Raw genomic sequence first — 11,595 nt, 5'->3', positions numbered from 1 at the left:
TCACTTTTGTAAAGCACAACAGTTTTCTGCCTACCTTTGCCTGTCATATTAATTCCTCAACTTACGTATTCTTGGTGCATGGAAAATTTGTTTAGAACTAGTAAGGTATTCGATCATCAAACAAATAATCCAGATAATATTGTTCCTCTTTTCTAATTAATGTTTCTTGTATTTTTCACTTGATAATTCTTGTATACCTACTCTGAGACAATTGAAGTGCAAGGAAATTTTTGCATCTTAATTGGATGCACAACTTTCTTTAAGAAATAGATAATTTGTTAAGATCTTCTAAGCTATTAGACATAGTAAAACTCGACATATTTGAACGAAGAATTCTCGCTTTGTTTATAGCAACAGAATAAGGATGCAATTGAGCCTCTCTAATTTTTAAATATGTATATATAATTATTTTAAAATATATGATTAAGTATTTATTTATTTTTTAGATATTAAACAATAATGTGTAAAACTTAACAAAAATACATTAAGTTTTTTTTAATGATATATAATTAATAAATTTTGAACTTCAATAAAATTATAAAAACAAACAGAAATTCTCATCCTCGCCTCACATTAATCTTGATCCTACGTGCGGCAGGAATGGGAATTTTAAAGTGAAAAAACCTGTCTCATTCTCCTTCATTACTCCTACAAGTTATCAGAGCACTTCGTTCAATAAGAGAAAGATAGGGAGAAATAGCAGAGATGGGATCAGAGTCAAAACAAAAAAATAAAAAGGGGTTCAAAGATATTTTTCTTTTTTAAGTTAAGGAAAATGTAAAATATGTAGAAAAAACTTGAAAATTTTGAAAAATTATAGGGGGTAAAATGGAAGATAAAATCATATATAAGAAAAAAAAAAAAAAGGAGATTTTTTATATTTGTGAGAGCCAAAATGAAAAGAAATTAAATTCTTTTTAAAAGATATGGGGAAAAGATTTAAAATCTTGAGATTTATGAATCTGGTTGGTCAAATTTCTTCATCTCATTTCCTTAGTTAAAATAAAGAGAGGACGAAGGGCTAATGGGCAAACACTTAAATGGGCTTAGACTTTTAGAATTGAAGAATCCTTGAGGCCGGCCAATATCATCTTTCATTTGGTGATCCAATCTATTTATGGGCTTCTGTATTAAAATGTATACTAATGTATTGATATATGAGATATATGACCCAATATTGTATGCCTAAACATTCAATTAACTATATCTATACAAAGTCAAATTCAATTGATAAAAATGTCTACTTTATGGGTGAAAGATCTCAGCTTCGACTCTTCTCATATGTGTTAAGATGACTACTCCTATTGTGCACTCTACAGTCTCTTGGTTCTCTTTTTTCTGGGTATTCTCCCTCTTTAATATATTAAAAAAATATATCTATATATGTATTGCATGTGAAAGGGTAAAAGAGCATTGAAAATGGGATAGTGAAGTTGGGAAACGCATAGGTGTGTGGGCAAAGGGTTTATTGGAAATCACATCCTGAAAGAAGACAGTGTTGAGAGATTCCTAAATGGGTGGCTTTAATGGATTGACATCTGCTTTGGGTGCGGAGTGTTGAGGTTACCACTTGGGCTGCTTCACCATGGGAATATCACTTTAGTTGATCTTACCATTTTGCATGGTTTCTATGTGTCTATGCTTCAAACCTATATATAGTCAACAACCCACTATTTAAAATTGTATATATAAAATTTATTAGAATCGTAAAATTATATAAACCGTAGAATTTTTCTAATAAATATGATTCTAATAATTTAAACGCATAATTTCTTTTGTAAATAATATCTTACAATCGAGCTAATATATTATTGGATTAACATTATAATTTAATTGAAAGACATTTATATCAACTCGTATTTTGCTGCTATAATTTAATATAGCCATGATAATCATTAATATCATTTTAAACACAGCCGTTAATGCCTATGGACAAAGATATAACAATTGGAAATCTTATAGCACATGATTCACCTTTTATGTATCAAAATTCTTAAGGTTGACTTCAATGAAACTTGAGGAGAAAAAAGATTCCTACTTTTTCTTTTCTTATAATTTATCCATTAAATAGAAATGCTGAATTATAATAAATTGGTGATATTGGCATGACATTATTAAGTGCGTCTGCGAACTCGATATTCCGTAGCCAGTGAGTGCACCAATCACCGATCATCACCAATCGCAATTCGCATGTTTTTGTTTTGCGGATTTTTGTGAAACGCAAAGCTCGTGTTGTGACAAACCAAAACTCCAATAAAAGACATTGCCTGTGGCCCCCTCTCAGTTTTTGGTCGGTTTTTCCAAAGAGAATCGTTTTATTTCAATTCCCAGAATCTACTCTTGCACTCTCTAAATCCTCTCTTTGTGGCTAAAAACAATCCTCAGGATTTCCTTTTTCTTTAATTTTCTCTCTCTCTCTAAAACCCTCTTCATTTTCTTTCAGCCACAATATCAAACACCTTACGATCACTTCTTCTGCTCTTTCTTCTCTGTCCAAGCTGTACTTTTTATCCAATTGTTTATATTAATACCCATTTGTTTTTTTCACATGATAAACCATCACAATGGATTGATTAGCAATCTCTAATTATTCTTTTTTTAATTTAATTACTCTCACCATGCATCACCCTTCAACTGTAACCCAAGAATCGAGTCCAAGTTTTGATTTTGTCGGCCAATTGGGTCGTTTTGCGTTTAACACAGCTTTTCAAAGCATAAATTCAAATGGGTACTCTTCTCTTAGGTCGAATTATTTATTTTTTGAGTGTCCAGTTGCGCAAACAAAGCGTAAAGTTGCTAACTTTGCTTCATTGAGTTTGGGTAGTGGAGGCAGTTCAAGTGTTAGAAAGATTTGGAGTGAGTTTAATAAGTTCATAAGAATTCACTGTGATAGAATTCCAATTGGGTTTGCTTCTGTTCAGGTTGGCTCTGGTAATAGTAATGGTGATAATTATAATGGTGATCATAGTAATGGGTTAAGAGACGAGAATTGTGATGTTTTGGTGGATGGGGACTTGCCTTTGAATGGTAAAGAGGCAGAGAGCCCTAGAAAAGTTCTAATTCTAATGAGTGATACTGGTGGTGGCCACAGAGCCTCTGCAGAGGCTATTAAGTCAGCTTTTAATGAGGAATTTGGGGATGATTATCAGGTCAGTTTTAAATTGTGGTGGAACATGAATTGATTTGTTTTACCATGTCTTGTTTTGATCGGCTGGTTTTTTTAACTTGCATTTTGCAACTATATCTTTTGGGTCATGCGAATCAATTATGCAAAAAAAGAAAAAAAAGAATTTGAATTTTAGCACTTCAGTTTATCAGCTATTTGTTGCATTTACATGAGTCGTCAGCTATTTGTTCAATTGGCAAAAGATATGTATGTGTTAATCATGCTATGTGTGTTAAGGCAGGTGTTTATTACTGATTTATGGTCGGAGCATACACCTTGGCCGTTTAATCAATTGCCCAGAAGTTACAATTTCTTGGTGAAACATGGGCCATTGTGGAAAATGACATATTATGGGACAGCACCTCGTCTGATTCATCAATCTAATTTCGCTGCCACTTCCACATTTATCGCTCGGTGAGACTTTTTTGTCCTCTTTAGATAAATATTTTGATATTTGTTCTTCTGGTGTACTGTTCTGTAATATTTTTTTTGCTCAGTTAGCTGCATACACATTTAAATTGTTCAAACTAGTCCATTTGGACCTGATATTTCTTGTTGCTCTGTTACCTTCTTCTCCGTGGATTGACTGTACCTTTATGGGTGCTTGGCCTATATGTTATCCATTTATATTTAAAGCACTCAACATTGAGTAAGAGCATAAACCATGAAGTTAAATAATTTAAGCCACCCAGGTAATTGAATTACTCGACTTCTCAGTAGGCTCAGCTGTGCTATTCCTCATCCTATGTTTAAACTGTTGAGCATGGTTTTAATGGTAGTTGGTTATAAGATCCATACTTGCTCCTTATTTTCTTTATTCTTGTAGGGAGGTTGCCAAAGGACTGATGAAATACCAGCCTGATGTTATTATCAGTGTACACCCACTTATGCAACATGTTCCTCTTCGTATACTGAGGGCAAAGGGTCTTTTGCAGAAGATAGCATTTACAACAGTAGTCACGGATTTAAGCACTTGCCATCCTACATGGTTCGTTTTGCATGTTTAATTTATGTTATAAATGCCTTATTCATGGTGTAATTTTGATGTTCTGTCTTTCTGTGTCTAGGTTTCATAAGCTTGTCACAAGGTGTTATTGCCCAACAACGGATGTAGCAAAGAGAGCGTTGAAAGCTGGGCTTCAACCTGCCCAAACTAAGGTTTATGGCCTTCCTGTCCGGCCGTCCTTTGTTAAGCCCGTCCGGCCAAAGGTTTGTTGTCATTCTAGCTTATTAGCTTTGAATTGTGATATGTTGATATTTCTTGTGGATGACCATATGGTCCCTGCAACTGCACAAGAAGTGAGTTCTTAGTTTTGTATGTTTTACCAGTGAAATCTGCAGTCTTAAAGTAGTGGCGTATAGGACAAAGTCTTCAATTTAATGGCTTTAATTACTTGAGTCTAAGCAGTGAATCTCGATATGATGCTGATAGATTTTTGTTTACTTACCTTAGCCTAATGCATTCTGTAATTGTAGGGTGAACTAAGGAAAGAACTAGGAATGGATGAGGATCTTCCAGCTGTGTTATTAATGGGAGGAGGGGAAGGGATGGGTCCCATTGAGGCAACTGCGAGAGCTCTTGGGGAGTCATTATATGATGAGAATCTTGGTGAGCCAATAGGTCAGATCCTGGTGATATGTGGTCGTAACAAAAAGTTGGCCAGCAAAATGCGTTCGATTAATTGGAAGATTCCTGTTCAGGTAAGAGTCTTCTATCATGGATTACCTGTTGAACTTCACATCCGACCATTTTCTTTTCTAGCAGTACTTGCTGGCCATTTGTAGTAGTGGCATCTGTGTCCCTTTTATAGTTGTATTTGTCTTGTCGAGACCTGATTGTGACCAAATCATCCACTTTGTCAAACGTTATGATCATGTGTAAAGTGTTATTTTCCTCATAAGTAATAAATTCCATTCATTTCATTTTAATATCAGTAAAGAAATTTAACATTATTGACTAGGATTGCTTTGGTTCTTTCAACTTTTGCCACATTACTGGTCCTTGTCCAGTCCCACACTTTTGCATTGGTAATAAACCTATAGGCTTATAAAGTACTGAGGAAGTTATATCACACAGGTGAAAGGGTTTGTCACTAAGATGGAGGAATGCATGGGTGCCTGTGACTGTATCATAACGAAGGTAAGTTCATATTTAATCCTTCTGATCCGTCATCAGCCATCTACTGACAATCTATTTGCTTCTGTAGGCTGGCCCAGGGACAATTGCAGAAGCAATGATACGAGGGCTTCCTATAATCTTGAATGGTTACATTGCTGGGCAAGTAAGCTACTTGTCTTTATTCCAGTGATCAAATTATATCTTTCAATCATCTAGAGTTTTCAGTGCTGTTCCAAATACTCTCTAGCATGGGAAATCCCCCTTCCGCTTAAATTTATTAAGGAAATTACTTGCATCTTTCAATTTTCTATTGCATCCTATAACCAGCGATCTGTTTCTAGATGTTGTAGCAAGTAAATTTTGTCTGTCCACAGTTGGGTGAGGAAATACAAGTGTATTTCTAACTAGTGGGATGGATCCTGCACATGCTCTCAATTGAAACCAGCATTCCATCAGCATCCACTCCCTACCTCAGACCTCCCCCGTCTAACCTTGTGCCTCTGATAATGCAGGAAGTAGGGAATGTGCCTTACGTGGTGGAAAACAAATGTGGGAAATTCTCAAAGTCGCCAAAAGAAATTGCAAACATAGTTGGGGAGTGGTTTGGTCCAAAGGCAGATGAGCTTAAAGCCATGTCTCAAAATGCACTGAAGCTAGCAAGACCAGATGCTGTTTTCAAGATTGTTCATGATCTTGACGAGCTTGTTAGACAGAGAAATTACTTGCCGCAGTATTCCTGTGCCGCTTAACATTTTTGCCCACCTATCAATTTTGGTGCGAGTCCAGTCCAGTCCTATTACAACAGATGTATAGTGGACTAATTAGTTGTAAACCTCTTAAACACTATTGATTGATTGTAGTTTTTGTTTAGAAAAATTGGTCGGTTGCATTGGGACGAACTTACTATTTGTCATCTCTATGTTTTCCTCCTATGTATTTTTATTTTTTTTGAGGGATCGCTCTATGTATAATCATGCCAGTGAGGTGCAATTTTATTGTATTTGTTTCTGTACCTGTATGGGCAAAAATAAATGGAAAGAACAATTAAGGTCATTAAACAATCCCCTCTTTATAAAAGGAAGTCAATTAACATCAAAACAGAAAGTGTATTTTTGATAATTAGATTTATCAAGAAAATAATGTTCCGAGTAAGCGTTGGCATGAGTCATTTAGATTATAGATTATCAAATTAACATGTGAATTTGTCAAAGGACATAATATGTCACATTGAAAATTTCTCATTTGATACATCTTTGGATTGTTAATTATTAAATTTAACTATTTAGTTTGATAAAATTGAGCCCCCCCCCCAAAAAAAAGAGTGTTATGCTAATTTAAAAATAAATAAATGAAATTTGCTCCTCTCTCAGTTTTGTCCAGATAATTAGAGTTTGAAGAAGCTTTGGCTGTGTACCAAACAGCCACATAATTAGGAGAGTAGCTGCCGAAGTACATGTTTCAAAAAATGACATGTCAACATCGAGAGGGCACTCAAGATTCATCACGGTACCCCTAACTCATCTTCTGCCACGTCATCTTCTAGGTGAGATATAGTCTTTGTCAAAACATCACCATTTGTCACGCTCTTCGTACCTGTTGCTGACGCCCAGAAACAACTGAGAAACCCATAACTTTATTGAATGCAAAGATTGTATCTTTGCCACTTTTCTTTTGAAACAAACCGTAACAGCATATGCTCCCACATCAGCCATGAATCTTGAGTCGATTCTACTTCTCAGAGCTTCTTCTTCCTCTCTAAAAATGAAGATTTTATAGCAAATTCAAGAATACACTGTTCAACTTTGGGGTTTTATTTTCATTCTTTTGACAAGTTAGGTGGCTTTTTTTTTTTTTTTTTCTTGGGGATTTATAGCAAATGGGTTGGAGATATCAAGCTGGGTTGGGTTTGATTGGCACAGTTGTACTCATATGGGTTGCTTCTGCAGAGGTCACTCAGGTAATTTGTGCTTTAATCGTATTTCTCACTGCAATCTTTTGACTTTTCATTTTTCTGTTTGATTGTCAAGATGAGTCAAGAATACGAGAAGGGCACTTCTTAAAAATCTTGTATTATTATTGGTGAAAACCTAAAATAATGAATAATTTTCTTTTGTTAGTAGCATATGTCAATGATTGTTATGCATCGAATTAAATTATATTTCTTTTTGCTTCAGAACATCTTTGAAAAGTATAAACAACCATTTGCACTCACATACTTTGGGGTGTCTCTGATGGTTGTTTATCTGCCCATAGCACTAGTAAAAGACTGGTTCTTTGGATTAGTCCGCACCTATTTGTTCAAGAACAAATATAGTGCCAGCTCAGATGGTACTGGGCTTGATATCCCACTCAGAATCAATGATATGCAACAGGCCCCAGAAAATGACATGAGGAGCAGCCTGGTAACTGACAAAGATCTAAGTGAAAGGGAGGAAGGGTGGCCTGTGATTGTCAAGGAGGAAGAAGACGTATCTTCTTTGCTGGAACACCACTGCGAACTTAGTTCATGGGAAGTTGCCAAGTGTAGTTTATATCTTGCTCCAGTCTGGTTCATAACAGAGGTAAGTCGATTCAATCATCACCTATTCTTTGGTGATCTTGCATTGGAGCTTATTTGGAGATTTTAGGATGAAGTATGCATAGCTATAAATAAACATAAAGAAAAGGATAAAAAAGGCATTACCATTTAAAGGCTAAGTAGATTCTCTTTCCAACTAAGTTCAAATGTTTTGTGCTTATCATTTATACGTTGGTATAAAAGTATATTATTTTTGCATTTCCTTGCGAATAGTTACCAGAAAATCTTAAATAAACTCCTTCATTTAGAAATGTTGGCATTACTGATTCTAAATCAGTATAGCAACAAATGGGGAAAGTTGTAATTCATTTAACTGGGGAAACCTGCCAATGATCTGCAATTGTCTTTCTGATTTAATAAGTTTTCCAGCGATTGGCAGTATCCGTTTTGATTTGCAAGTTTCCTGTGTTTTTATAGTAGTTCCACCATAAATCTGCTGATAGTGTTGCTGTCATGGCTGCTGATTTGTAGTATCTGATGTTAATTGGTAAAAATATGCCTGAACATGATAGTTCATAGTGTGGCCCACTTCCTGAGATAGCATATCCCAACTGTTACTTTAATTGTTTTCAGCAAGTCCGTTGTACTTTCTCCAAAACTTATTCTGCTTCTGCATTTGTTATTGAAGAACCAGGCAACCTGGTCTCACATGTAGCATAGGTGTTCTTGTTTAGTCAAGAGATGGCATGTACCTTATCGGACATTATGTATAACTTCTTAGTCACTTTAATAATGCAGTATCTATCAAACTCAGCTTTAGCAAATACGAGCGTTGCAAGCACAACTGTCTTAACTTCTACTTCGGCACTCTTTACTCTTTTCTTTGGAGCTCTTCTTGGCCAGGACTCTATAAATGCTGCCAAGTTGGCTGCTGTTTTCATCAGCATGGCAGGTGTTGCCATGACCACAGTTGGCAAAACTTGGGCAGCAGACGAAATGCTTAGCATCTCTGAGTAAGTGACCGTCAAATATGTGCAAAGAGCAATTTCTAGTATGCTCTTCATAGCTTGTCCCTTTCTTTTTCTAATTAGTCTTTGTTGATATATCATATGCACTTTCGAGCATCAGTTTATAAAAGGATATTTCATTGCTTTATTCTAGTTCTTAAAGGTTGGATGTACTGCATGATGAAGTGTTTTTATTTGGGAGAGGGATCTCAGATTCACCCTAAGAAGTATATCTTGAAAAGTAGAATTTACTTTGTTAAAAAGTTGGCTTGTTACCTAAATATTACTTTCTACTATGAGGAAATGTTTACTCACACCTAAATTATACTTGGATGATTTTTAATATGTACTTTAGAAAGAATGTGAGGGCCACATTTTAGGGTTATGTTGAGAATCTTGGGTTCACAACATGAGAGCTGGAAAAGACAATGTGGTCCCTGATTTCAACTTCAGTGGGACCATGTCTGGGTATGATAATCCACCTCCACTTTCCCCCTCCCCCCTTGTTTTTCCCTTGAACCTTTCATCTCTTTCCTTCTTTCTTTTTTCCTTTTGTTGTTATCCTTTTTTATTTTTTAAAATTATGTCCTAATATTTATATTTCCAAGGACAAGGAGGCATTCCATCACCGGGGACATATTCGGTCTTTTCTCAGCAATATCTTACGGGTTGTTTACAGGTTAGATAAGCATATAAAAAGCGACCATGTCAATTTATCTTTAGCAGGCTGTTTTTGATGTATTTTGCTTGACTGGTCAATGAAGTGCAGTGCTGCTGAAGAAATGTGCTGGATCAGAAGGAGAGAAAGCTGATGTGCAAAAATTCTTTGGTTACATTGGTCTCTTCACCCTTCTTGGGCTTTGGTGGCTTTGTGAGTAGTTTATCAATGTTTATGACTGTTGACACTCTTTGTTGTGAAATTGGAGCTAAGAAGAGAGAATTTGGATGCAATGTGCTCTTCTGGCTCCGTCGACTATTCTAGTATCCAGTAATTGATATTTTCATGTTAGGTGCCCTCTATTCGGGTTAAATCTTACTTCTGTATATACCTTAATTACTGTATTATAGTTGATTAGGAGCAATATAACTTTAGCACGACAGAACCGAACTACTGTGATGATAGCCATGCAGTCGTCTCTAATTGACATGGAACATTGAAGGTTAACATTGAAAACCTCGTGTTTGTTCCAATCTTATTTTATCAACCATCATTTGCTTCCTTTTTCCTTTCCCTGTAACGTACTCATCTTTCCAACCTTCGTCCTATTCCCTTTTCCTTTTCCTGTAATTTTGGTTCTTTTCGTGGGCAATCTTGATGGTTGTCGTTCCTATTCTAGGTCCCAGTTCTAATTCCTATAGTTCACTTCATGCATGTATATTTCCCTTTCCTAGAGTGGCACAATTCACAGCTACATTGTCTCTTGCAGTGTTTCCACTGCAGGCTGCAGGGATCGAACCACAGTTCACGTTTCCAGATTCCACTTTTGTTGGTGAAGAAGTTCTATTAAATAGCTTTGTGGGGAGTGTTCTATCGGATTACTTTTGGTACGTACCCCACTTATGTATAACTTCATGGCAAATTAGACACAGTGATGACTCGCCATACCTTGGTTTTTATGTTGCCACTCTAATGGAAGAAACTAACTCTGGAAATGTGCATGTTCTGATAAAATGACAAAGATACCTTCCTTAAAATTAGAGAAATCAACTCTTTTTATTAACCTCCATAAGGATTGGTTTAATTTCGATTACTATAAGAATTTCTTATTATAATTCCCATAGCAAATAAATTTGTGCACTAATATTGGTTATATGATGCAGGGCACTTTCTGTGGTTTGGACTACTCCATTGGTTGCAACATTAGGTATGTCCTTAACAATACCTCTCGCAATGGTAGCAGACATGGTTATACATGGCCGTCACTACTCGGCAATCTACATCTTAGGGTGCACTCAGGTACGTACATCTTTTTTTTCCTTTTCTGGGTACTTGTTAGAGCGTCGTGATATGGTCTACTTATCATGATACATCAAGTTTCATTGGACGTTGATTCGATTACATTGAAGTGGACTTCCATTAACCAGCTCTGTTGGGCTCAGGTTTTTGCAGGTTTTATTATAGCCAACATTTCAGACAAATTCTCAATGAAGAGGGAGTTATAGCACAGCCATGTACTCAAAGGACAACGCATATTCTTGTAAATAAGGAAAGGACAGGACAGTACACACGAAATGTTGAGGAATGTTGAAAGAGGAATAGTTGTATGCTTGTTATGATCTGCAGAATTTTCTAGACTATCCCTTGTAATTGCTTTGCTAATGCAATTTTTTTGTATGACAATCTTAATTGAACTTTTTAATCAGTGATGGTAGGTTTTCTCATGCTGTCTCAATAAAAAATTTCTCCAAAAAGCGATCATATCATCATTAACGAGTTGGAACGGCTGTACTATATCCGCCTCTTTTGTGGTTAAAGGTCGACATAAATAAAATTAGGGCTCTTACCACTAAGCTCTAATTATCTTTCTACAAGAAATAATTGATCATTTTTATTACAAAGAATAATATGTAATTTAAGTAAAACCCGAATCAGCGGACTAATACTTTTATTTCAGATTTTACAACTGTTCTTTTTTCCTGTTTTTCTCCGAAAGAACTAAAAATGAAAAATTTGTCGTGGCAGAGCGTTGCCATTGATTTTTTTTTTTTAACACTACTAGGGACGAAATTACGATATTATTTATCAGAATGTCGCCGTTATCCTTTTTTTTTTTTTTGCTTAAAA

The 11,595-nt window shown here is 35.7% G+C and overlaps 2 protein-coding genes across 3 annotated transcripts; both read left to right on the top strand.

The window, feature by feature from the left end:
• Positions 1-2,142: 2,142 nt before the first annotated feature.
• Positions 2,143-6,297, top strand: LOC8274155 (probable monogalactosyldiacylglycerol synthase, chloroplastic). Of its 2 annotated transcripts, none has more exons than XM_002515351.4 (8): positions 2,143-3,149; positions 3,408-3,580; positions 3,993-4,154; positions 4,234-4,375; positions 4,643-4,867; positions 5,244-5,306; positions 5,374-5,448; positions 5,798-6,297. In XM_002515351.4, exons 1-8 carry the CDS (start codon positions 2,619-2,621, stop codon positions 6,032-6,034), a joined length of 1,608 nt encoding a protein of 535 aa, XP_002515397.1. In that variant the 5' UTR covers positions 2,143-2,618; the 3' UTR covers positions 6,035-6,297. The 2 variants fall into 2 exon arrangements, with proteins under 2 accessions (XP_002515397.1, XP_048228053.1); XM_048372096.1 differs by having other exon boundaries at positions 2,974-3,149; positions 3,404-3,580.
• Positions 6,298-6,784: 487 nt separating this feature from the next.
• LOC8274156 (thiamine-repressible mitochondrial transport protein THI74) lies at positions 6,785-11,192 on the top strand. Its single transcript, XM_015717075.3, has 8 exons — positions 6,785-7,242; positions 7,460-7,846; positions 8,602-8,816; positions 9,419-9,489; positions 9,580-9,681; positions 10,238-10,355; positions 10,632-10,767; positions 10,911-11,192. The coding sequence occupies exons 1-8, from the start codon at positions 7,162-7,164 to the stop codon at positions 10,971-10,973; spliced, it is 1,173 nt and encodes a 390-aa protein (XP_015572561.2). The 5' UTR covers positions 6,785-7,161; the 3' UTR covers positions 10,974-11,192.
• Positions 11,193-11,595: the final 403 nt, after the last annotated feature.

This window comes from Ricinus communis, chromosome 3 (genome assembly GCF_019578655.1).
Source record: "Ricinus communis isolate WT05 ecotype wild-type chromosome 3, ASM1957865v1, whole genome shotgun sequence".
In the NCBI taxonomy this organism is placed as follows: Eukaryota; Viridiplantae; Streptophyta; class Magnoliopsida; order Malpighiales; family Euphorbiaceae; genus Ricinus; species Ricinus communis.
This window is presented reverse-complemented; position numbering and strand designations above follow the sequence as displayed.